Source organism: Dipodomys merriami, unplaced genomic scaffold (genome assembly GCF_024711535.1).
Source record: "Dipodomys merriami isolate MVZ:Mamm:240054 unplaced genomic scaffold, mDipMer1.0.p SCAF_6, whole genome shotgun sequence".
Lineage (NCBI taxonomy): Eukaryota > Metazoa > Chordata > Mammalia > Rodentia > Heteromyidae > Dipodomys > Dipodomys merriami.
The window spans coordinates 21,103,155-21,130,093 of record NW_027206179.1 but is presented as its reverse complement, the minus strand read 5'-3'; the positions used below and the strand labels follow the sequence as shown (position 1 = coordinate 21,130,093).

Below are 26,939 nucleotides of genomic sequence, written 5' to 3'. Positions count from 1 at the left end.
CGTTCTACCACTTGAGCCACAGTGCCATTTCCGGCTTTTTTCTTTTTGCTTATGTGGTGCTGAGGAATAGAACCCAGGGCCTCTGCATGCAAGGCAAGCGTTCTACCACTGAGCCACCTTCCTAGCCCCTACTACTTTATTTCTGAGCTGTGGCTCAGTTAATCAGAATATAAATAGGAACTTTTTTCAGGCATTTTCTTAAGGAGGAATTTTGAATCTTGATACTTGCCATCTGTTTCCTTTTTCACAGGGGCTGTTCTTTAATGTTTTATATAGAAAAAAATATTGTAGGTTATAAGATATTTGAAAAGTGATTTCAGGATTGAATCCTAGCTACAAACTGCTACCTCCTTCAGAACTGTGAACAAAACTGACATTTCATCTAAGTCGTCAACACTATAAGTAAATTACCACCACTCCACCGCAACACCTGCAAAGATATTCCCTTTCTAAAACCAAAACAATCCAATTAAGATTATAGATAGCAAATCAACTTAAGCATTTTACAAAAAGCAACCAGTACAAGCAAGTAATTAAATGCAATGTGGTCAGGATTCACATGCATTCTAGAATCTTCATTACACTGTATGGCAGAGGGATTTCAGTCATGAAACATCATAGTCAAGAAAAGAATATTCAAGGCAGAAAGTTAAGATTTCCAAGTCCCAATTTGCAAGTGTGATACATTAATTAACTGTAAGTCACTTTGAGTGACACTAGAGAGAGGCCAGTAAGAGCATGGAGCATTACCAATGCCAGAGATAGCACCTAAGAGGTCTTTGTGCAGGCTGTGGTCCAGTGTGTTTCCCTTCTGCGGCGTCACTAGTGGGTTCCCAGCTGGCAGAGCTGGGGGCTCTTCCTTCATAGTCTGTCAAAGGCAGAAAGAAGAAACAAAGAAAGATGATTGAACAAGACTAATCAACTGTTCTTGAAGTGGGAGAGAAACTACTCGAAGAACAAGACAGAACAGCCTGACATGTACAACATCTCTGTGTGGGAGATGAATCTACAGGGTTTGAGCAAGAGAGGAGGTGACAGAAGGATCAGAGGAGTGAGCAGAGGACATTAAAGTGGGGAAGGCAGAGAAATACTGCTCTACAGTTATCACTTTCTTTCCTAGCTGTTCTTTGGCAAAGCTCTGATGCCCAACTTTTCTTTAGCTAACTTTGGGGCTTTTCTCCTACAGAGCAAGTCTCAGTTGCTGTAACTGCAGCATTCACTGGCTTTACCTTCCCTAATGAGTCACGGGGAATTACACTCTCCAACATTGAGTCTCTGGATTCTTAGAGCTCCAGGTAAACTCACCATCAGTGGAGAAACTATATTAATTTTAAAATGATACCAAAAGGAATGTTACTTTGGTGAAAGCCAAAGAAAAACCTTCTGTTTATTTCCCTCAAGATTCAAATAGGACAGGAAGACCATATTCTGTCCTGAATTACATATTGTGTTAATAACAGTAGAAAGAACATAGAAAGCAGTATTGTATAGTGAAAGATCATCAGGGAATATGTAGGACAGAGGAAGTTTACACTGTGTGGAATAGCAAAAAAAATCTAAGCATAGATTATCTTAATATAATATTATTTTGGAAATGAATTGGGAAAGAGGTAGTATATTAAAAAAAAGGGACAATGGATCACTGTTGGGGGTAAGGGACAGAAACAAGCCTGAAAATTCTTGAAGTGTATGCAGCAATGACAAAGTGGACTAATAGGGGAGTCAGTGCATGGGCACAGGATAAAACAGAAAGGGAAGGGTAGTATCTTTTCAAATTATTAGCAGAAAAGCTTTTTGAGGCTAAGAAAAGAGCTTTAGGAATGAATACAAGTTTCAGTTTATGAAACTTTTATAAACTTCAATAATTAAAAATTCTTATTGGTTAATGATGATGCACAAAGATAAATTAAGGTAATCAGTCTTAAAGGTGGAGGCCTAATGTCTCTCCCCTTGACATTCCTAATATCTAGTCCAACAAGGAGAAACTGGAGATCAAAGAAATGGCTTTTTAAGACCATGCAGCATATTCCTATCAGCAGCATGAGCGCTAAAGACACAGATTAGAATCATGTCCTTTTTACAGCACTACCCGCTTCCCTTCTCCCACCCATCATTTTTGTTCTATATACAGAATTAGGCTATTGCTAGTCCAAGAGTTGAAGGTTTAGTAATTGATCTCATCTTGGCCAACAATGTCATTTACCAAGAGTAATACAGATTATTGACAAAGTAAGGAGAGGGTGTACTGGGTTGAGGAATGTCTTCTCTCCTTCCCAAATGCATGTCCACCTGGAACTTCAGGATTAAATCTTCTTTAGAAATTGTGTTCTTGGGGCTGGGAAGGTGGCTCAGTGGTAGAGTGCTTGCCTTGCATGCATGAGGCCCTGGGTTCGATTCCTCAGCACCACGTAAGCAGAAAAAGCTGGAAGTTGCGCTGTAGTGGCAGAGGGCTAGCCTTGAGCTGAAGAGCTGAGGGACAGGGCCTAGGCCCAGAGTTCGGCAAAAATTAAAAAAAAAAGAAAAGAAATTGCATCCATGTCCACCTGGAACTTCAGGATTCTTATTTAGAAATTGCTGGGTGCTGGTGGCTCATACCTGTAATCCTAGCTATCCAGGAGGGTGAGATCTGAAGATCACAGTTTGAAGCCAGTCCAGGCAGAAAAGTCCTCATGAGACTCTTATTTCCAATGAACTACTCAAAAACTGGAAGTGTCTGTATGGCTCAAAGTAGTAGAGGACTAGCCTTGAGCAAAAGAACTCAGGGATAGCACCCAGGCCAAGTTCAAGTCCTACAACAGAAAGAAAGAAAGAAAGAAAGAAAGAAAGAAAGAAAGAAAGAAAGAAAGAAAGAAAGAAAGAAAGAAAGAAAGAAAGAAAGAAAGAAAGAAAGAAAGAAAGAAAGAAAGAAAGAGAGAAAGAAAGAAAGAAAGAAAGAAAGAAAGAAAGAAAGAGAGAGAGAAAGAAAGAGAGAAAGAAAGAGAGAAAGAAAGAGAGAAAGAAAGAAAGAAAGAGAGAAAGAAAGAAAGAGAGAAAGAAAGAGAGAAAGAGAAAGAGAAAGAAAGAGAGAAAGAAAGAGAGAGAGAGAGAAAAAGAGAAAGAGAGAAAGAGAGAGAGAGAAAGAGAGAAAGAGAGAAAGAGAGAGAGAGGGAGGGAGGGAGGGAGGGAGGGAGGGAATACATCTTTCTAGATGTAATTAAAGTAGAAGGTAAGATGAGGTCATACTAGGAGAAGCCTAAATCCAACTAAGTCACAGACCAGTTGGTCTGTTCCAGGGGTGAACTCCATGTGAAGACAAAAGCAGATATTGGGATGATACAGCCACAAGCCAAAGAACACTGAGGACTACTAGTAACCACCACTTTGAAGACACCTTGATTTTAGACTCTCAACTGTGAGAGAGAATTTTTTGCTGTTCTAAGTTATTCTGTTATGGTAGTCCCCAAACACAATTTAGGTTGTATCCATGTAATTCTGCTTACGTACACTGCCTGGGTTCACAGGGAAGGGTGACACGTCCCTCACATTGATTCGCTGGACATTTTCGATAAGCAGACCAAACAGAGGCAGATAGAGAGTGGCTATCCTTGCCTGATGACTCTGAAATGAAGACACAGAGGGTAAGTTTATTCTACAGCTCTGGAAATCGAATAGAAGTCTGAGTTATATTTGGCCATCTCTTTTATATGAAAAATTTCTGTATATACTGATATGTGACTTTAATCCAAAAACAAAACAAAATCTTAGTGCTGTCACCATGATTTTTTTGATTTCTTTATCAAATACTTCCTCCCCCTGGAGACATCTTACCCTTGAGGTGTATCTGTCATCAAAAGAATGCTTTATGAGTAGGTTCTTGAGCACACTGATGGCAATCACGCGGACCTCTCGAAATTCTTGGAGGGCAGTGCCCACCTCTCTAAGTAACAGTCCTACCAAGAAGTGATTTCTGCAGAACTCATCTGTTAATGAGTAGTCAAGCTGGAGATCTAAAATAATGGTAGAAATTACTTTAGTTATGGCGACTCCAGTGCTCTATGAATAAAATAAAAAATTAAACCCATCTTCTAGGTTCAGCCTACTCTGTATATCTGGCCTTAAAAAAGAAAGGATTGATTCGAATCTACTGCTCTGCTTTTGAACACATCAAACTTTTACATGAAAACCAAATTTAAGTACAAAAATTATAATGGATTTTGAGTTTTGGAAAATATAGTATCTTATATAAGTGAGATTAGTAACAATTTTTAGAATATAGAAAAATACCTTATAAATACATTTTATTATGAAAAAATTAAAAATAAAGTTATTGTACTAATTAATAGAATTGTAAAAGAGTAATCTATACACAAAACCATGTATTACAGAAGGAATAAGAGCCAGGTATAGTGGTATATGTTTGTAATCTAAGCTGTTTGGGAGATAGAGATAGGAGAATCATAGTTTAAGGCCAGCTCAGGCAAAGTTATGAAATGCCCTGCCTGAGAAACAAACTGAAAGCAGTAGTGCTGAAAGCCCTAAGAAAAGAAAGAACAAATGTATCCATTCTCTGGTCATAAATGCTTTTTATAGCTCTAATAAAACCTAATGTGTTAGCCTGGTGTCACTGGCTCACACCTTGAATCCTAGCTATTCAGGAAGCTGAGATCTGAGGATCATGGTTCAAAATCAGCCCAGGCAGGAAAGTCCATGAAACTGTTATCTCTAATTAACCACCAAAAAGCAAGAAGTAGAGCTGTTGTTGCTCAAGTGGTTGCAGAGTACTAGCCTTGAATGAAAAAGCTCAGGAATAGCACCCAGGCGGAGTTCAAGCTCCAGGAAAAACAAAACAAAAACCAAACCAAACCAACCAGACAAAAACTTCAATGTGTTTTAAATTAACAAATGAGCACATACCCCATTTATTCTGCTCTTAGTAAATGAAAAAAATTATTTTAGTATTTCCTAAAATGTCTTAATATTTCTGTATCTCTAAAATTAATATAATATTAAAAATGTAAGCTAAAACGGAAATAGAAAAAGCACCAAATCAAACTAATAACTCAACCATAAGCTAAATGACAAGCTACATGACAAAACTGAATGCTCCTCTGGAGATAAGACAGTCACAAACATGAACTCTGCAGAGGGAGTGTATGTTCAAGCAGTTAAACAGTACTCTAAAGCTGCAGGCAGCTAAAGCTAGGACATGAGTTGCAATACTTACATCTTATTAGAAGAACTTCTACAAACCCTCCTTTGACTCTATGAACCTCAACCTCTTTAGTAGAAGGGAGAAAATATTCATGTTCCCCAAATAAACATATTCAACTGTTCATACTTATACTCAGTTGATCCAAACTACAGCTCACAGCTTGAGTTCACATAAGTCTCTCAGAACAGAACTACTTATGTTTTAACCGTGTATTCACTATGGCCCTGTGATAGCGTGTACATATGTATATATGTATGTGGAGGTGTGTTTGTGAAAGGGAGGGCAAGATTGAGCAAGTGAAAAAAACAGGAAAATGCTAAAAAGAGATTTATCCTCATTCATGTAACAGGACAAATTATCTTTTTTGCTTCTAGATACCCTGGAAATCCACTGAACTGGTTCGAGTCTATGGGGCACATGAAAGGCTTGTTTCTCTCAATTGGTTCTAGAAGATAATCAGGCTCTTGCAGGGCAGATCAGAGGATACAACATATAGTAAAACCTATTCTCTACCCAAACACTGGATATGAAGAGCTGTCCTTAGTGCATATCCAGGGGAAGGAAAACAGAGTCTAGAAATGTACAAATGACTTGAGTGACAAAGGGTGTGGTAACATCTGGATGAAGGGCACAGGAGAGCAAGTGATTCTTGGTGGGGAAAGGGAAGAATGTGAGGAGCCCCTGGAAGCCCCCATAAACATGTGTGACATGACTACTAGGGAGGAAGAGGAGGATTCACCAGGGAGAGGGTTTCTTTGTGGTTGAGAGGTGGCAAGGGCAGGTATGAATATGTGAAAAGCTGCGAGTAAACAGATATGCCTGAAATGTGAAGAAAAGTGGGTAAGTGATGAAAGAGGTGGACCCAGGTTGGATGTTGAATGTTGGATGTTGATGTTGGCTGTTCCCTCAGCCCAGGAAACTTTCTCTCAGACCTGTGTGGGTTTATTTAGCTCAAGCCTTCAATTTGTCCAGCCCATTATCTAGCTATCCTATCATAACAGTCACTTTTCCCCATTCCAAGCTTTCTTTTTTTTTTTCTCTTTAGCATTTATCAGTGTCTAACTATCTGTGTATTTCGGTTATATAAAGAGTCCAAAGATTTCCATCTAGGTCGTCTACAAGTATATCCCCAAACTAGACACAACTAGTGCTGGGTAAGTATTTGCTGAATGCACAAATGCTGACTCTGTCAGTAAAATCTGTTTGGGGGATTATATGTCTGAATAAATGACTTTGTATGTTTTCTTCTGAATTTCAGAGTATCATTAATAGTTTGGCAGCATCCTTTAGCATTAAAAATTCTGAGCACGCTAAGCACTAAATTCAACAAATATTACTTAACAGACTGAACTCGACAGACTGAGTGAAGAAAAGAAACTCAGCATGCAAACATAAAAAGCATGTGAGTAAGCCACATTGCTTTGAGGTAAACTATTGCTACCACTGTGGACAAGGGCTATGAAAATGGTATAATGCATATTTGGAGGGAAATAGAGCTTTTTGTTTGTTCTACTTCTTTTAGAAACATCCCAGAGAATCTAGTGATCTCATGAGCAAGAGAGCTCCCTGGGATGTTTTAGTTTTGGTACAAACAAATTTACCAGTTTGTCATGAGCTTAAAAACTGAATTACACAGAAATGCCTAAATGAATAACATATGCAAGCATTTCAGCAACCACTTGCATTCTTTTTCTTTTAGAGGAGGAAAATGCAAGAAAGCAAGCTCACATCCCATACCTACCTACAGGAGTGTCATTTGACTCCAAAGCTGGTGAAAGAAAAGCTAATTAATAAGAAAAATGAAAAGTGAAACAAACTAAAGTGAATAAAGTAGATTTCTATTGTTTAGACAGAAGAATTTTTAATGAATAATTTTTGAAATTGAAATTTAACAGGAAAAAGTTGATTAATAAATTAAAAACTAAGACATTATAGCATAATCTTATTATGAAAAAATTAAAACAAGCTAAAATAGATTACCTTGGTATCTCTGAATCCTGCCTTTTCCAAATGGCATTGGTAAGTTCAAAGGAATATAGTGTTCATGATTGCATACTACACGGAGAAATTCAAACTTATATTCAAATAGGGTCTGCAGGGGAAAAAAAAAAAAACTTTAGTCATCAATTAAAAACTTCACTGGATGCTTTGTTGAAAAAAAAACTATTAGGAACAATATACTCAGTCCTTTAGCTCTAGTTCCATGAGCCTTTGGAAACTGCACGTTCAATTCCATTTTACAAATTTTAGAATGGCTGCAGGGATTTATTTGAAAATTGAGAACAGATTTCATTAAACAATGTCTTTTAGGCCATTTATTATTTATATTCATTCTACTTCAAGAAAGGATTTTAAGTAGCTTATAACTGCATACATAAACTTGATATAACTTAAAACATCATTAAAGCGTTAAAAAAAGTAAAAAAAAAAAAAAAAGGACAGAGTCAAGTAATTCCACCAGAAATGTGACATGTTTTCTTCTTTTGTCTTGCTAAATAAACTGTGATTTATTAGTTTTGCAGCTAAGAAGTCATTTCAGGTATTTTAGAAAAAACTAATGGGTACTGTTAATTTCTCATTCTGATTACTAGGTTCCTAATATCTTACATACATGAATGTATTTCCACGAGGAGAGTGAGCTATGCTTTTAGGACTGAAAGAATATTCTGATGAGAATGAGAAGAACAGGTAGATTTTTGATGTGACTTAGACACAACCTACCTTGGGGTCTCCAGGAGCAAAGCAGCTGATGTAATTGTTGATTTGTTTGAAGACAAAACCTCTGTCCATGAAGGTAAAACATCTCTGTGGAGGAAACAACCCACAAATGATTTCATGTCCAGGTTCTTTAAAACTTAAGTTTTGAGTACAAAGCAGCATTTACTAAAGAACTTATCCTTTAGCATAAACATGTCATCAACATTACTAGAACAGTTAATCTAGTCATTATGTTAGGTAACTACTTAAAAAACACATCACAATCACAGCTGACAACTTCTCCCTTGGAAGCCCCCACCTTAATGAAGACAGCCAGGCTATGATTGGCATTCTTAGAGGCCTCGGGGTTATCTCGAAACTTCTGAGTGATGTGTGGCATCAGCATATTCACAACAGTTTCCACTGCATGATGATAGGACGCGGGAAATCTCTGGTTTCGTAATAACTAAAAGGATCCAAAATAAACATTTTTTTATGTTGTAACTCTGTTCATAGGGATTTTTGTCTTGGTTCATTTTACAAAACAGACAAAATGAGTTACTCTTTTTTTCTAAGTACTATATTAGCATTCAAATACATCAAACAAGTGTGACGAATCTATTGCAACATGATAAAGATCACCTTGGATATATTTATTAAAAAATGTGGAGATTCAATCTCTAATGTCAGAGATCTAAGAGCTTGTCAGGGAAAAGGACAGAAAGCTGCAATTTTTACTGAGTATCTCTAGTGATTTAGTACCTGTACCTTGCAAAGATTTTCTTACAAAGCACTGGCCTAGGCTTAAAGTCTAAGTATTCAAACTAAAAGACTGGACATAACCAGTTTATATAGTTTGACAGCAATCTTCCTAATAAGCTTTCCCAGCACTAATGCATGACTAAAAAATGACTGACTACTGAGCAATTATCTATCATCTATTACTGTATATTGTCCATATACTAGGTAATTATACTACATTGTTTTTCTTTTGCTAGTTCTGGGGCTTGAACTCAGGGCTTGGGTACTGTGCCTGAGATTTTTTTTTTTGCCCTTGAGGCTAGAGTCACAATTCAACTTGCAACTTTTTGGTAGTTAATTGGAGATAAGAGAGTCTCATAGACTTTCCTGCCCAGGCTGGCTTTGAATCATCCTTTGATCTTAGCCCCCTGAGTAGCTAGGCTGCAAGCCATTAGCCACAAGTACCTGGTTTCCACTACATTTTTTTTGGGGGGTCCGGTGGTGGGGCCTGAACTCTGGGCCTGGGCACTGTCCCTCAGCTATTCAGCTCAAGGCTAGCGATCTACCACTTGAGCCACAGCGCCACTTCAGGCTTTTTTCTTTTTGCTTATGTGGTGCTGAGGAATCGAACCCAGGGCCTCATGCATGCAAGGCAAACACTCTACCACTAAGCCACCTTCCCAGCCCTCCACTACATATTTTTATGCACCTTTTCACTCAAGTCTTGTACAATGTCTATGCGTTTAATGTTTTAATGTTTATTTTATAGAGGGTTAGAGAGGTTAGGTTCCATGTGTCCTCAGTCATTTATCCACAATGACGCAGACCCAGGTTTACCATGAGCCCCAAACCTGTGTTCTTTCTGGTACATGAAACCACAGTTTCCTCATAAACAGAACAGTTTACTGAGAGCCTGAAATGGGAAGGATGCTAAACCAAACATTGTATTTATTCATTCTTGCATTTCATTCTAACAGCCACAAGATGGAAGTATTGTCATCTCTGTTTTGCAGATGAAGCAACTGAGGGATAGGGTTTAGTAAGGAGTACTAATTGGTCATTATAGTCTTTTTCTTCCTGGATTATCCAAAAACACATGACTGCCCAGCTAGAGGCTATATTTCCTTGTCTAACTTGTAAAGATGAGCCACATGACTACATCCTGTTCAATGGGCTGCAAGAGAATTGACATGTGCCTCCTCCAAGAAACACTTCTAAAAGGAGCTTGCTTTTCCATGTTCTTTTCTTTCCCATGCCTCAGCTAGCTTCTCTACTACAAGCAAGCTGCTCCACCCTAGACTAGGATACTGGATAAAAGGAGGTTGTTACTGAATGACCTTAGATAACCAGCTGCTCCTTCTCTCCCAACTGTCTACCAGCTCACAAATTTCCAACAGAGAATTGACTCCAATGTCTTATTTAAGCCACTGATATCCTGGCCTGTTTCAGAGTTGCCAAACCAAGAACTAATACTTATGTAAAACAGGAGCTGACATAATGTCATGTATATTAGTTTATGAATTACTAGAACATATTATAAAAATTTGAAGTGCTACTTCTATAGTAAGTTGAATTCTCAAATCTATAATGAGAAATTATTTGTAAGCTCACATAGAATAAAAAAAAATCCAGCTGGGAAGGTAGCTCAGCGGTAGAGTGCATGCCTTGCAAGCATGAGGCCCTGGGTTCGATTCCTCAGTACCACATAAACAGAAAAAGCCAGAAATGGTGATGTGGCTCCAGTGGTAGAGTGCTAGCCTTGAGCTGAAGAGCTGAGGGACAGTGCCCAGGCCCAGAGTTCAGGCCCCGTGACCGGCAAAAACAAAAAAAACAAAAAACAAAAAACAAAAAACACACTCAACTTTTGGAGATGGGAAGGTGGCTCAGTGGTAGAGCGCTTGCCTTGCATGCATGAGGCCCTGGGTTCGATTCCTCAGTACCACATAAACAAAAAGAAAAAAGCCGGAAGTGGCGCTGTGGCTCAAGTGGTAGAGCGCTAGCCTTGAGCTGAAGAGCTGAGGGACAGTGCACAGGCTCAGAGTTCAGGCCCCATGACCGGACCCCCCCAAAAAAAAAATCCAGTGAGACAGGATCAAGGTATAATGGTATGAAATTTACCTACTTTCAAAAACACTATAGCTAGTTTTGATATTTCAGAGAATTTTGTTCCATTTATGCAATCAATAATTTTATGCTCCATGTTAGAGCATTAATAAATGAATAGCTTCCAGTACCCCTGAGAAGGCCAATTAACCATAACTAAGCTGGCCACTCCTGAAATGGCTGTATCTCAAGAGAAGTCAGTGGTTTTTGGAATGAGGTTTTTTATTGCTAAAACCAAGAAAACTACCTAAATAGCTAAATAGCTCCATCATGATGTAGTAAACCATCAGCAGGTGAATTCTATTAATCAATATTATTATCATTAAAAGTAGGATAACCAGACAAATAGATTCCTGATGCCATATAGTAGTACCATTTATGAAGTATTCTTACCAGAAAGAACATCAAACCTAAATCAAACCCAGCCTCTAGATAGAACATGTTTACAAGAAAGTAGGAAATAGAGAACCATATCATGTAAAACTGTAAGGCTACAATTAGCCAAATCTAGAATGTGGGGAATTCTGCCAGACAAATGATTCACTTTCTTCAGCAAATAAATTGTATTAAGAAAACAAATGAAGAGAGAACAGTTAGAAAATATTCCCATCCCTAAAAAAGAAAAGCTGAGAAACACGTCAACTAAATGCAATATACAAACTTTTTTTAGAGTCTGATTCAGCCAAATCAACTGCAAAATGACATTTTGGGGACACCTGGAGAATTCTGAATATTGAGAGAGTGTTAAATGATCATAAGTAAATATTGCTAATTTTGGTTGATACAACTATGTAGTTTGTTTTTTTTTAAAGACTTGTCTGTTAGAGATAATACTGTTTTTTTTTTAAAGATAAAATGTTAAGTAACTGTTTTTTAAAATAACATAGGAAAAAAGCATCAGCGTAGATCCTTAAGCCAGAAGAGTTGTTAACTGAAATGTTGGTAACTGAAAAGGAACTATTGAAAATGTGGATTCATTACCCTGATCTTCTACTTTTGTATTTACTAAAAAAAAACTCAACAATACGTTTTTATTTTTTTAAAGTATTAGAGAACGATGAATAACTTACAATGAAGCCTTTTTACAAGGTATGACAACATCTGGTAATTAGCTATTTTTTATGGAGATTACCAACTGAAATGGAAGGAAAAGCTCTAGGGCCCAAAGTGGAGAGTATACAGTAGTTTAGAGGACAGGACCCTGAAACTCTTAACTTCTGAGCAAACAACCCCTAACTACTAGCCATGGGTAGTGTTGGATCTCTTGCCAGGACTGCTGCAGTGCCCAGGCTGGCCCAGGCACCACCCAGGCTGGCCCAGGCACCACCATCTGTTCCTCTGACAGATGTTACTGGTCAGGGTTGGCCTCCTGAGCCCTTGTCCTCACAGGATCAGCATGCCTGCCTTGTCCTGTTCCAACCCCCAAAGGAGTTATATACCTACTATGTGCTATTCTGCTGCTGAGTAACTCTTACCACCCCACTCCTTTACTAGGTAGGATCTGCCTGAAGACCCAAATACAGCCTTATTATATACGTTGCTGTTAAAACCAGCTTCTGCCAACACATAGTGATGGGCTGTGTCAGCCTTGTCATTGATTTACATGCCTACAGATGCTGCTGCCCAAATCATGGCTTCATGGTGGAGGACTTCTGAGCAGTCTTCAAATGTTCACCTCTGTGTTCATTACTGCCTTCTTCAACTCTCTAATAGGATTTAGAGACTTCTCTCTGAGGTACAATAATGAACAAACTCTTTTTTTTTTCTGGCTTAGCAGAAAAACAACAAAAGTAATGAAGCTGGTAAGAAATTTTCCAAGTCCTTCCATTTCCTTATGAATGGTACATGGAATAAGCCAGGCCCAAAGAAACATATGTTGCATGGTTTCCCACATTTGTGGTACCTAGAATGTGCCTACAAATTTACAAGTAAACATACTGGAAGGTAAAAGAAAAAAAAAAGTACACTGGGTCTCTAGGCATTCACACACAGTGAGACCAAAGTAGGATATTCTTGGGAGAGGATCACATAGGCTCAATACCTATGTGCATTTGATCATATAAAATAATATTTATTGAAATGAACTCTAAGAAGTAGAAACAAGAGGTCTTTGGAGGAAAAAAACTGGGAAAAAGAAAGGAAGGGATGACATTGTTCAAAAAGAAATGTACTCTTTATCTGACTTATGTAGCTGTAAACACTGTACATCACCATCACAATAACAATAAGTAAATTACAAAAAAAAGAAAATGTCAGTAAAAATTTTGCCAATGGCATTTACTAGTTAGTATTCTGAAGTTACTCCTCCAAGTTCTTCCTTACCACCTTTCTTTTTCATGTTTTTCTTCTACTTCTTTTCTTCCTCAAATCTCATAATTTTTGCTCAGTCTTCTCTCTAGAGTCTCTGTGTTTATTTCACTCTCTATTAAACCCCCTGAGAATAGCACTTCAGATCTGCACATCCCCTCAAACCCCTCCACCATGTTCTGAAATACAGTGTTGAAGCTGGCCACTCTTATGTGTAATAGTCCTGCAATAGTAATAGTAATAGTCCCAGCAATAGTCCTGCAAAGTAAAGCAGGCTTGTCACTGGGGACTGTGGAACTCTGATGATTGACTGCGACATAGAAACCTTCTAATGGCCTTGCACTGCAATCTAAGATGTATCCTTCTTTATTTTTCTCCTTAACCCTGGAACAGACTTGAACTGCCCTTTGTCAGCTCTCCCACCATTTCCTGGGTTACTTCTCATTTTTCCTTGTAATTTCTCTTAATGCTTTGCTCCATGGCTAATCTGATCTGGTAACCCAGGCTGACATAATCCTGTTCCGCAGAGGAGAGTGTAGGCTTAGTTTCAATAGTCTGGTGTTCACAAATCCACTCTCAAGTTCTGGCTAATCTCTTCCTTCCTCTTGCCCGTTTCCACCTGCTGACTCCACGTCTGTTTGACTGCACCACTGCCCCTGAGATATCAACTTCTGGTTACCTACCAATATCTGTTATCCCTTCCCTTTCCTGGTAATAGAACCTCAAATTTGGTGAGGTAGATACTCAAAACTAAGACTGCCTTCAGCATCCCTTACAATTATGTATAGTCATATAAGTCTGGCCAATGAAGCAGCAGCACACTGATGTTCAGGGAACATTAAAAATGTGTGTTTCCCCCTTTCTGCTGGCTACCCAGTAGATGTGGTGGTGATTCCAGTTAGATTAAGAGAAGCAACAGCACTTTAAGAGGAAAAAGTAACAGATAGAAGAAGTCTGGGACCCTGATAATTTATAAAAGAATCTTCATATGAGCCTTAATTTCTATGGGGAATGCAATAAGTTTTTTTTTCCTTCTCTGAGCCATTGTTTTGTTAGGTCTTTGTCCTAGCAGCCCAACCTATAGTTTTAGAGCTAAAGCTACAAATTTTCATGGAAAATTCATCACTTACTTTCTCCTTTGGTGAGCCAAGTCCTCTTTCCTCTCCTGCCTCTCCTAGAGAGCCCTTACTGAATATCTAGATAGGCTTTCTTCCTCTACTCAAATCTGACTCGCAACCTTCTATAATTCAAGTTGGGCTTATTTCAGTAGAATTTACATATAAGAATATTCATACTTTTTTGTTGGTCATGGGGGCTAAACTCTGGGCCTGGGCACTGTCCCTCAGCTCTTGAGCTCCAGGCTAGCGTCCTACCACTTGAGCCACAGCACCACTTCTGGCTTTTTTCTGCCTATGTGGTGCTGAGTTATCGAATCCAGGGCCTCATGCATGTGAGGCAAACACTCTACCACTGAACCAACTTCCCAGCCCAAATTCATACTTTCTTGTGTGTGTCAGTACTGGGACTTGAACTCAGGGCCTTATACTCTTGTTTAGCTTTTTCACTTAAGGCTAGTGCTCTACCACTTGCACCAGACCTTCACTTTTGGCTTTATTTTGATTAATTGGAGATAAGAGTCTCTCAGATTTTAGTCTGCCCAGGCTGGCTTCAAACTCAGATTTTAGCTTCCTTATTACCTAGGATTGCAGGCATGGGCCATCAGCTCAAAATCCTGACTGTAAATTCATCACCTAGCTCAAAATTCAGACTCTTAAAGTGTAAAGTTTGTCAAGTAGATATAAATATCCTCGTTAAATACAGTAAAAAGACAATCCATTTTTCCCACCCTACTCCCCAAAGACTGTCTTCTCTCCCTGTCAGCTTTTCCTTTTCTAGAATGACATAAATGAACCTACTTACTATGTAGCCTTTTGTATCTGACTTTTTTCATTCAGCAATACTTTTGAGATTCATCCATTTTGTTGTAAGAATGAATATTTTGTTTCTTTTTATCACTTAAGTACTTGCATTATTACAGTTTATTTATCCATTTACCAGCTGGTGGGCATTGAGTTGCTTCCAGTTTTTTACTATTATGCTAAAGCCACCATGAACATTTTTGTACAGGTCTTTGTGAGAGTATAAGCCCTTGTTTTTCTTCAGTTACTATCTAGAAGGGAACTGCTGGGCTAAATTAATAGCTCTATCTTAATCGTTCTTATTCACTGTTCACCTTAATCCCTAATCCCACCTCACCTCTCCTAATGCCACATCTTTATCAGTATCACCATAAAATGTCAATTTTATACTGGAAGTTAGAAAGCTGAAATTTAACAAGTAAGAGATGTTTAAATCTGCTCTATTAGGCTCTTTAAATCTCAGTAAGTAGGTAGACTCACTGATAGATCTCTAAGCCATTCTGACAACATATATACCCCTTTAAAAAATCTTATTTCTCTTACTAAAGAACCTACTACCTCTCTACAGTTTGGAGCCTGTCAGCTTCAAAGCTCCTGGTAATCTCATCTTCATTTTTCAGCTAGTCTTGTTTTTTACTCTTCTCCCTCTTATCTCAATCTAGCAAAGGCTGAGTTCTGCCCTGCAGTCCTTGCCAGGTCACGATCTGTTACCTCTTCTCTCAAAACTGTAATATTTTTTGAAGTCTGAGTAAAGTTCATTTCTATCCCCAGATTAAGCTCTTACCATTCTTCTCTTGCAACTATTCCTTCCTGCACTCTGACCCCATTATCCCAAACTAAATGTCTTGTTTTCCAAATCACCATGTTGGTTTTGCCATCCATTTTCATTTCTCCTCTGTGCTCTATACCTAACAACTATTTGAAACACTCACTAGTGGAAACATGGGTGTAGATGAGCCATACCATCTTTCACTCTATCTGTAGTTTTAAGTTAGTTTTTAAAAATTGTATATATATTATTGTAAAGATATTATACAGAGGGGTTACAGTTACACGAACAAGGTAATGAGTCCATTTCCTTTCGAGCATTGTTACCCCCTTCTTTGTTTTTCCCCTACCATTCCTTTCATCCTTATCTCCCCAATTCCTCCCTCCCTCCTCTCCCAAGTTGTAAAGTTAATTTTCAACATAGTGTCTTGTACATTTTATGCTACAATGGGTCATCCTATATGAACCCCAAGATAGGGACACAGAGATTTTATCTTTCTTGCTGTTCTTTTAAATGTACTTATAATGTACTATGTGATTTTTTTTTCTTTGTATGTTCTTCCCCCATGGTATAATCCTTGTTGTCACTGTCTTTGATTCTGGTGTACTGCATCTTGTATATACATTTTTTCTAATTTGGGGAGGGGAAGGAAAATAACAAAATGCTGAAATAAGGATACAAGATGAACCATTGTAACAATGAGATGGACACGACAGTATGTTAGTTGTTTTCTCATGGAGACTTTTCCACCCAGGATGGCTTCAAATCTCGATCCTCAGATCTCAGCTTCCTCAGTAGCTAGGATTACAGGCATGAGCCACAGGTGTCTGGCTCTTAAGTTAGATTTATTTATATAGAATTCATGTATATCAAAATTCAGGCTTTTGAAATGGAAATTTTGGCCAGACTTGATGAATGCACAGAGTTGTGCAACTCACCACTACAATAAAAAGAGAGTCCATTTCTATCATCCCCCTTAACACCATGACTAGCTTTTCAAATGAAAGTTCTTTCCTTGCTCAAATAAGCTAGAAAATAGTTGAATACTTAGGGTATCCACTTAAGTGTATCTACTTACCCTTTGCTATGCTAGTTTTTCCAACTTCTTTTCTTGAGCTAAACCTGTGGAATACTAGTATCAACTTGATGGGAGGAAAGGACATCAGATGCAAGTCTGATAGGATTGTAGTTGTTAAATATAAATTACCGAAAGAAACATCCCCCAAAATGTTGACTATGGAAGCAGAAAACTGGAGATAAACTTTCCAATAGGCTTTTATGATGTCTATTTTCTATTTTCCTCAATAAACTGAATAAATTCTATGTACCTGTTACCTATTAAGCATTAGAATCTGGTTCAGTCATATGTATTAATCTAAACCTTAAAGATCTATCTGTTGAAACAAGGAAACTGCTTATTTAGATGCTAGTTCAAAAAGAAGTTCTGATTCATACCCTTTCTTGGTAAATCTTACAAAATATTGTTTGATTGTTTTGGTCATGTATAGCATTAGAAGCAAGCATAACATTTATTTAATTTTATTACACAAAAACCATGTAAATATGCATCTAACAGTCTCCTAGCTATACCAGAAATGTACACTGAAGCCATCAGTTCAAATAGACTGTCACCAAGCGCCAATCAGTGTTAAGATACCCTGGAAGAGTATCTGAAGTAACAAAATATCATCTGGCTCCTATATCAGTCCAGAGCTCAGGGGCCTTTATAGGATGAGTGTACCTGGTTGTGAAACTTTCAAAAAGACTCATTAAGGAAAAAGGAAAATCAAGGTCTGTGTTACAAAGATATCAAAATTAATCATCTTCAGTATAAAAGTAATAGAACCTGCATTTGATCCAAATTCTGGAAATCACAAATGGCATATATAAACTTGTTCCCTAAATTCAGAGAACTAGAATAGAAGACTAGAATGTATAACTCCTAAGAAGTAAATTCCCAATAAATATAAGATAAACATAAAAACAATGAATTCAAACATATAAAGTTCATTACTTCTAAGATATGAAAAAAACTTAAACGTGTAAACATGAAGCTATGAAGGCTTCAAAAATGTCAGAGTTCCTGGATCAACAATCCTAGTTAGTGTGAGGACTAACAAAAGGCAGAATCCAGGGGCTGCTGAGTCAAAATGCAAAGGTTTCCAAAGGGGTGAGGAGGTGTTTTCAAAATTTTTGGAGTAAATTATTCTGCAGCTAAGCTTCCTCCTTTTGGATGTCAGAGCTCTCTTTTAGAGGCAGCTGAATAACAATTTAAAATGTGACCTCTAAAAACCCTCTGAATACTGCTTTTGGACCAAGATATAATTAAGTTTCAGAAAAGGTTGTGCATTTGAGTGCTTTGGATGAAGTTCCAAAGACAAATAAACTATTTCCCAGAGCAGGGTGTTGGGGAATCACATCATGAGGCTAGAAATGGCAGGATCGCTGAGAACAGCTGACTGTGAACATGAGTTTTTGGCTCTGTTTAGTCATGTAACTTCAGTAGGCCACTTTGAGGGGCGATATGTCTGCCTTTATTTTGGTGAGGCTGGAAAGGAATTAGACAAGAAGATACTGTTCAAATTCCTTCCATTCATATAATTGCTATGGTGCAATTTGCCATCTTTAGAGCACACATACAAACTAAAGAAATAAATTTCTTTATTAACTTCCTAAATGACTGTTGAAAAAATGGCATTGATGTTTAAGTTCAAATATACTTCTTATAAGTATTCTCAGAGGTATTCATTCTCTCCTGGACAGGAAGTGGGCAACTACAGTACCCTGATCTTGTGGTGCTGGCTTCTGATTATTCACCACCACATTTCTCTTCTCAGCCTAGTTTGCTGTTCTTCAGATCTCACAAATCCTATTCACTCATGAGAATCTATCTTGATACACTGCTTTTCTAGGCACTGACTCCTTGTATTCGGAGTGTTCCTGAGTACTCTGGGCTGTGCTGACCACTACTAGAGTGCTCGTAACAAAGTGAAATGAGCTGGTGATACACTTCCCCTCCTAAAAATTCTTTAGAACACAAATCATACTACATTTACCTTTCAAATAACTGAGCCTCATAAATACTATGTGCTCAATGAATATTGCCGAATACAATTACATTTTTAAATACAGTTAAGTCAACATGTACACTACAGTGATATTAATTTTGAGGCCCCAAATCCTCTGCACTTTGTTATGGGCTGAATCATGTCTAGCCTGCCAATTCATACAATGAAGTTATGGCCCCTGAAATATCCCAGCAGGTGACTGCATTTTTAGATAGCGTCTTTATAAAAAGTTAACTGCAGTGAAGTGAGATTGGAATAGACCAATCCTCATATGGAGAAATTAGGACACAAACCTTCATTCATAGAAGGCAGCTACCCACAACCTGAAAGATCTCAGAGACCAAGCCTACAGACACCTTTAGCAGAGAGAACTAGAGAACTAATACAGGCTGAAAATCCTATTCTGTATATAACAACACTTTTAACAGAAAAGTAATATATTCATAAAAGCATGCACACTTAGCTACATATTGCTAAGTAGACAGTCTGTTAGATTTCTTTCTTGGCAGACTGTTCTGGCATGATTTAAATGGTACATTTCTGTAGAGAAGGCAGGACTTACTTCCATTTTGGCATCTTGCCATGCACTAAAACCCAGAATATTTAATGGAATTTAAAAAGGGGAGAAAAAAGGGAGGGGTGGGGATCCATACCACCTGGTCATACACAAAAGCCTGTTTTACTAGAAGAGAGTACAGCTTCAGCTTTGAACCTTCAACCTTTTGCCCAGCAAAATCTAGAAACCTTCTCAAGGCTTCTAAACAGACAGACAGACACCTATACAGAAGGCTTAGGCCTTGATCCTCTGACCTTCTCACCTTTCTCTTAAGTCGAGACTTAAAGTACAAATATTCCAAGTGAAAAAATGACAATGTGAGCCTTGCAACCTTTTGCCCTACGCTGCCATCCCCTACCCAATTCCTACTAAGATCCCTACTCCGAGCTATAATACAAGCCACAGTTCATTATTACAGTGACAACTTCAGGACTGTCTCAAAAGTCTCAGAAGAAGCTCCTCCAACCATCAAAGTGAGACAGACACATTGCCAGCTGTGCTGACTGCATAGGAACTTATAAAAATCCATCTACCTTGAGTCAAAAATAGCCAGAGGGCCAGACCAGCACCAATCAGAAGAAAACCAGTAATCTCAGGAATGTCCGTGGGAACAAAGGAATAATATGAGACAGAGTGAAAAGGAAACAGGGATACAAAAGTACACACATCCAGACACTACCCAAAGAAGACACTGAGTCACAGAGGAAATTTGAGATTGTATATTTGCTCTGGAGAGAGTATCTCAGTTTACTAATTGTTCTAGAGGACAATCCTATCTAAGCCCTAGAGAAATAGCTACAATGGTCAAGGCTCTAACACAAAGAAATGACATTTTAATGCTTCGACTACTTACTCCCATTTCAACAAACCTGAATTTTACGCAGGATTAAAAAAAAAGACAATTTTCTTTCGGTTTAATGACATTGGGAACAAAAGCTTCAAATTAGGCTGGTTCTAAAACCTGGAACCAGCTCTACTCACTAGCAGCATGATATTAGGCAGGTCAATCTGGCCTCAAGGTATAAAGTGTTTCCTCATTTATGAAATGGGTAAAACTAGTACTTCCCTCATAGGGCAGTTTGAAAGCTAAAATATTATTACTTCTGAAGCACACAGAACAAATACCTTATCTGAGCAAGTGTTAGCTACATACATACAATGGGAGAGATTTCCCCCCTACAATCACTATTCTCCAGGTAAAGCAACATACCTTGACTTTGCAGTTTTCTATCAAATGCTGAGCCATGGATTTTATCAGCACATCAAAGAAAAACCAAGAATACTAAAAGAAAAGAATAAAAAAGGACCCCAGTAAGAAAAACAGCAAATTAGTAGGTAAGAGGGGAACTTTCTTTGGTTGACCATGTTATTAGCTAAAAGTAGGTGTGACATACAACACAGATGAACCTTCTTGCAAACTTAACATCAGACTCAAGAGGTGGGTGGCCACGTTTTCTATTCAAACCAGAAATGACCCTTGCTGGGAAACTAGACACCTATCAAGCAAGAGGCACTGAAGTCTTTCCTCTTTGCTGATCATCTGGCTTGATGATATTTGTCCTAATAATCTAAATCAGGATCCCCTACTGATGTGAATATAATGATTTATAGTTAAGAGCAAATGTGATTTTGAATATGGTGATTCTTTGCAGCTCCTATCTGAAGTTACAATAGTCAGAGTTGAAACTGGAGCATTAATTCAGTTGCTGCTTTGGGGAGGAGGAGCAATTATCTCTTCAAGGTACATAAAAGGTGAACTGTTCTGACTGCAGAGGGTCGCCTTACTGTGTTATTCATATTGAAATGCAAGAGAAAGGGGGAAAGGGAAGAGAAGAAGAGAGGGAGGGCAAAACTCATCTTTTTATAAGGAACCTATTTCTACCATTTTTTTTCCAAAAAGCACTTTACCAGTAACATTTTTAATCCACTTATAATGCAGAGCGCTATGGCTTGATCACCTCTTATTAGACCCCACCTCCCAATCCTAACTTAATTGTAGTTAGGTTTCCAGCACATGCTCTTGGAGGGACATATCAAATCATAGCAGTCATTGTAAGAGATAATATATTCTTGATGACTGCAAGCAAGGTGAATAAATCAAAGAAAATAAACCTAGCCAGTTTCAGCTTTGTGCAGGAATTGGGCAGGTTCCTGGAGTCACCATTCAAGAACAGAATAGGGTTTATGTGTGAGCTTGGATCCAATGTGATTATGGCTGATCTTGAACCAGGAAACCTAAGTAATCTTCCTGCTTCAGCATCTTGAGTAATTGAGACTATAAGCTTGTGCCAACATGCTAAATCCTTCATTTATTTTTTAACTGACACATAAAACCATGAAAATTCTATATTATTGGGGCATATGTAATGTTTTGATACATACGATATACATATTGTATGATGTTTAAATCAGGTTATACATATCTATCTCAAAATTTTTTTTATCACTTTTTGGTAAGAAAAACATAAAATTCTCCCTTCTAGAAAGAAATGTATTATATATTATTTTTTTTCTATAGTCATCCTACCTTGCAACATCATACCAGAACTTCTTGCTTCTAACAATAACTTAGTATCTACTGACCAATTCTTCTACTACCAACCCGCTTACCCCCATATAAGCAAGTTTGTTGTTTTAGGGAAGTGCTCTGATAAAACCCAAGAAACTCATACATGTTAAGTAAGTACTCTGCCAGGGAGCTACAGCCCTTCTACCACCACCTCCTGGCTTTAGTTAATCAAATTTAACACTGAAGAATTAGGCTAGCTAGCTTGACATACCTTCAGTAGTTTGTTGCTGGTAAGGAAGTCAGCAGAAGGCTTGAGAATGGTGGTCATGGATTTGGTTAGTTCTTCATGCACTGTCTTATATTCAGAGGCAATATATGGCTCAGCCTTATAAGCATACTTTGAAAAAAAGAGAAAGAGACTTTACTATGCTGGTTCTCTAAATTGGGCTAAAAGCTTGAGAGGTGCTAAAGAGTTGAGATCAAGGACTGAGGTATGATTTCACGGGTGGGAGAGGAAGGGATGAAAACAAAGGTGGGAGGTGATTGTTATGTGGCACAAAGAGGGAGCTCTAGTCTTCAGGGAACCCTTTAAAATAGTGAGTCATGTGACTCATGTCAGTGGTCACCTAGCCCATAATTCCATCTACAAAGGGACTTCAAGGAATGTGTAACATAGCACTGGTAACTGAGGTCCTGAAGAATCCAAATTTTATTTTTTAAATGATCACATAGCTGTTCTTCACCCGGGTATCTTTTTAGAGCAGTAACTTCACTATGATTATTGAATATTGCATATAAAGAACCTGTTGAAATTTGTCCTTAATAGCCTCTCTTTTTACCCACACATAGTATATAGTATGTCACTGAATAGTGGTCAGAGTTCATAATCTTATATTGAGAATGATTCTGCTGATAATTTTAGGTGGAGAAAAGAAAAACAGAGATTACTAACTCTAATAGAAATATAGCCAAGAATAAATAAAAATCTTTAACTTCTTTTGTCATTTGAATCACATTAGTAGTTCAAAGGATGAAATTAAGTGAATAAAGGAATGGTTGTTTCTCCTCATATTTCCCCTTGTTCAGATACAAGCACTGGTGATAAGCAGAGAAGAGAAGGCATAGGTCTTAAGTTCCAAGAACATCCAAAATAACCAGCCTTGTAAAAAATAAGTCCTTAGAAGGAAAATTGGAGAGCCACAGATGTAAATGACTGGAACATTTTTGTTTGTTTGTTTGTTTACGTACCTTAACATATGACCTCAAGTGGCTCTCCAATCCTTCCTCATGGCACTGGGCAACCACATGAATAATGACCCTACACACCACAGAAATGAATAAAGCAATGAATAGTAATGTGAAAATGGAAACATTTCATTATTATCACAGCAGCAGTAGAACAATGATGATGCTATTGGCACTTAGGAAACAGAGACAAGGAATTAGATGGGGTTCCTATATGTGGGTTCAAAAGACATTTCTCCAATATAATGTTCAGCATGTACTAGCATCCCAGATATGCATGACTGTGCTCCAGATGTAGACAGATTGGAAAGGAAGAAGAATATCTATCCATCTGCCTCCCTTACCGAGTCACATTAACTGCAACTTCCTCCTGGGTGGCTCTGGTAAGGACTCGAAACAGCTGGTTTAGGATGGTAGGCAGGAAGGCGATCATCACATGGCCTTCCATTGCATGTAGACTCTACACACAAGAAATGGGGATGATGTGTTACCATTGAACTCCTGGGTATAGGTTATCCTTCCCACTCAAGCTCCTAAGTAGCTGGAACTATAGGTACAAGCCATCATTTTCAGCTAGTTTATCTTTTTAAATTAAACAAATTCAGTAGTCTCCACGAAGTTTCAAGTTAGGATGAAAGAATTCACTAAAGCAAATGGGAGGCTGGAAATAGGCAGAAAGGCCTCCACAAATGTTCAAGTCCTAATCTTCAGAACTCGTGACATGGCACCTGGGGTTAGAGTTAATATTGCTAATTTCTTACCCTTAAGGTAAGGGATTAGGTGGGCCAATGTAGTCACAAAAATTCTTAAAACTGGAGCAGAGAAGCAGAAGAGGAATAAGACTCAAGCTGTAACCAAGCAAGAGTGGACAGAGATGCCACAGTACTATCACTGAGATGGATGTAGGGTCTTAAACCATCTCATAATTAGTATCTTTTTTGAGAATATATTAATTTTTTCTGCTCTTTCTCATATTTCGTATTTTATTCCATGCCAAGGATCCCATTTAGCTACTTTCCTATTTCAAAATATTCCCCCATAATCACATTGGATCCAAGCTCACACATAAACCCTATTCTGTTCTTGAATGGTGACTCCAGGAACCTGCCCAATTCCTGCACAAAGCTGAAACTGGCTAGGTTTATTTTCTTTGATTTATTCACCTTGCTTGCAGTCATCAAGAATATATTATCTCTTACAATGACTGCTATGATTTGATATGTCCCTCCAAGAGCATGTGCTGGAAACCTAACTACAATTAAGTTAGGATTGGGAGGTGGGGTCTAATAAGAGGTGATCAAGCCATAGCGCTCTGCATTATAAGTGGATTAAAAATGTTACTGGTAAAGTGCTTTTTGGAAAAAAAAATGGTAGAAATAGGTTCCTTATAAAAAGATGAGTTTTGCCCTCCCTCTCTTCTTCTCTTCCCTTTCCCCCTTTCTCTTGCATTTCAATATGAATAACACAGTAAGGCGACCCTCTGCAGTAGAACTTCTTAATCTGAGAACTGTAAGGAAGTATATTTCTTCTTTATAAATTACCCAGTCTCAGGATTATTGTTATGGCAACATAAAATCTACTTCTCACGACTATTTAAAACCACATAATACTAACTATGTGATGACATCCAGGTAAGGGTATCCCTACAGAAGTGTCTGAGAGGCAGGAACAACCCTCACCACTAAACAGAAAACTGAATGTACTCCATACTCATTAAAATAAAGGGCTATTAAGAAAGCTATCTGATACCTTAAGATATTTTACAAGTTCATTTCCTAAGGCTTGAGCTCCAGATTCAGTTTTCTGACAGTATTGGAAAAAATTATGTAAATGTTGATCCTATAGTGAAGGAGGAAAAAAAAAGAAAGTATTATTATATATACTACAGAAATAGGAATACTTGCTTCTTGTGTAAGCACATCTGGTTTTTAAGATCATAGAATTGATCATATAAAATGAAAACAACAAGAATCCTCCAAGAATGAACTCTTTACTTTCTATACACAAACAAAAAAAATCAAAGATTAAAAAAGATCCTCAAACAACACAGGATAATCGTTGAAAAATGATCCTTTTACTAGTCATTGATATCAGTATGCATTTAAACACCTTCTATATACTTTCTTGAAATAAAGATTTATAGAGGGCTGGGAAGGTGGCTCAGTGGTAGAGCGCTTGCCTTGCATGCCTGAGGCCCTGGGTTCGATTCCTCAGCACCACATAACCAAAAAAGAAAAAAGCCGGAAGTGGCGCTGTGGCTCAGTGGTAGAGCGCTAGCCTTGAGCTGAAGAGCTGAGGGACAGTGCCCAGGCCCAGAGTTCAGGCCCCACGACTGGACCCCCCCCCCCAAAAAAAAGATTTATAGAGTAAAGTAAATCCATAAATTAGGATTCTTTTTCAAAAAAAATTGTAAACTCAGTCATAAGCCACTACTGAATTTCCATAGACTAGCATATACCTGGGTGTACACTGTAGAAACTAGATGAGTTGAAACTTTCAGCAGTGGCTTGCCTCCATCTACCCATTTAATTTCTGGACCATAATGCTGAAAAATAGGGAAAGAAGAAAACAGATTAGCTATACCTCAGTTTTTAAGATGACCATCAATGAAAGTACTGATAAGGAAGGGACTGAAAGTTCTAAGGGCTTCAATGACTTGATGGCTATGCCTGGTTGCAACAAGGAATGCAACTAACACTAATTTCTGCCTACTTTCTTTCCCTAACTACAATCGTTTTCTTTTTATTAAGTGTTCTAAGTTATCTGTTCTTTTTAGATGCAGCTGTATGAGCTGCAAGTAAATAGAATGATTCGTTCCCCTATGATAGGGATGCATCCTATTTCCAATATCTTAACCAGATTTGAGCTTAGGTTTCTGAAAAAGATAGGTAGAATGTACCAGATAAAGCAAATAGAGGATAGGTACTTTTGGCATAGGCCTAGGACCAATCTTCTGTGATTATTTTAGCTTCTGAGACATCTATATTTTGGCCATGTTCTGACTAGGACTTATAACTGAAAAACGTAGGATTTGTCCTACTTTTTGAGTACTTTTGTGTCCATAATGAACTAAAAATTGGCACTATTTAAACACTGCAAAACATTAAAAGAACAGACTTATCTAAGCATGTTATAAAAAACAGGAGTCTATAAATTCAAGATCATTAAATTAAGTGCAAAGATGACAAATCACTTAGAGAAATAGGAAAAAATATCAGACCTCCATGAGTCAGAAAGATTTCAGAATGTGGGTGAGAAATTTGCTTCCTATATTTACCTTAAACTGGAAGAAAATGCCTAATAGTTGCATAACCCTAAGAACTCATCTTTATTTGAGCATGATGACTTTGCAGAGATGGATTTCTATATAATCCAGTATCTCCAAGTCTCTATTTCCCTGGTAAGGCACTGAATCCACTGAAATTAATTCTAACATATTGTGATAAGTTTATAAGCAGCAGAGGCTTCTAATTGCCTATGCTTACTTGAGAATGAATAATGAAAAACAAAATGTTAGGAATTGCAAAAAAATTTTGTGTGACTATTATTGTAGTTGCTCTTTAATATTTTCTAAAGGAATCAGGATAAACCAATCTTAAAACCCTATACCCTGCCCATGCCAATCTCCTGGTATCCAAGGTAGCCAGATGGAAGATTGGCTGAAACGGGGACATGCTGCTCGTTAGTCACCACCCTTCCATCTTTCAGGAGAGGAAGCCAAGAATATCCAACTGTTGAAAACAAAGAACAAAAAAAATCCACTGTAAGTATATGAGAATTTATAAAAAGAAACTTATTGCAAAACTGAGTTTTAAGAACTGTTACTATTGGTCA

General features: G+C 37.9%; 1 protein-coding gene across 14 annotated transcripts in view; it reads right to left on the bottom strand.

Annotated features, from left to right (window-relative positions):
• The window catches only part of Dock9 (dedicator of cytokinesis 9), a 259,631-nt gene that overhangs the window by 63,250 nt on the left and 169,442 nt on the right, over window positions 1–26,939 (bottom strand). For 13 of the 14 annotated variants that reach the window (XM_070002702.1, XM_070002693.1, XM_070002697.1 and 10 more), the window contains exons 21-33: window positions 26,715–26,836; window positions 25,564–25,650; window positions 24,855–24,944; window positions 23,450–23,565; window positions 23,109–23,178; window positions 22,132–22,257; window positions 20,562–20,633; window positions 8,208–8,354; window positions 7,913–7,996; window positions 7,172–7,283; window positions 3,808–3,986; window positions 3,484–3,597; window positions 751–868 (exon numbers count right to left, since the gene is read on the bottom strand). In XM_070002702.1, coding sequence (XP_069858803.1) covers window positions 751–868; window positions 3,484–3,597; window positions 3,808–3,986; window positions 7,172–7,283; window positions 7,913–7,996; window positions 8,208–8,354; window positions 20,562–20,633; window positions 22,132–22,257; window positions 23,109–23,178; window positions 23,450–23,565; window positions 24,855–24,944; window positions 25,564–25,650; window positions 26,715–26,836 — 1,437 coding nt within the window. The remainder of the gene's footprint in view (window positions 1–750; window positions 869–3,483; window positions 3,598–3,807; window positions 3,987–7,171; window positions 7,284–7,912; window positions 7,997–8,207; window positions 8,355–20,561; window positions 20,634–22,131; window positions 22,258–23,108; window positions 23,179–23,449; window positions 23,566–24,854; window positions 24,945–25,563; window positions 25,651–26,714; window positions 26,837–26,939) is intronic. The other variant, XM_070002692.1, reaches the window with a different exon arrangement.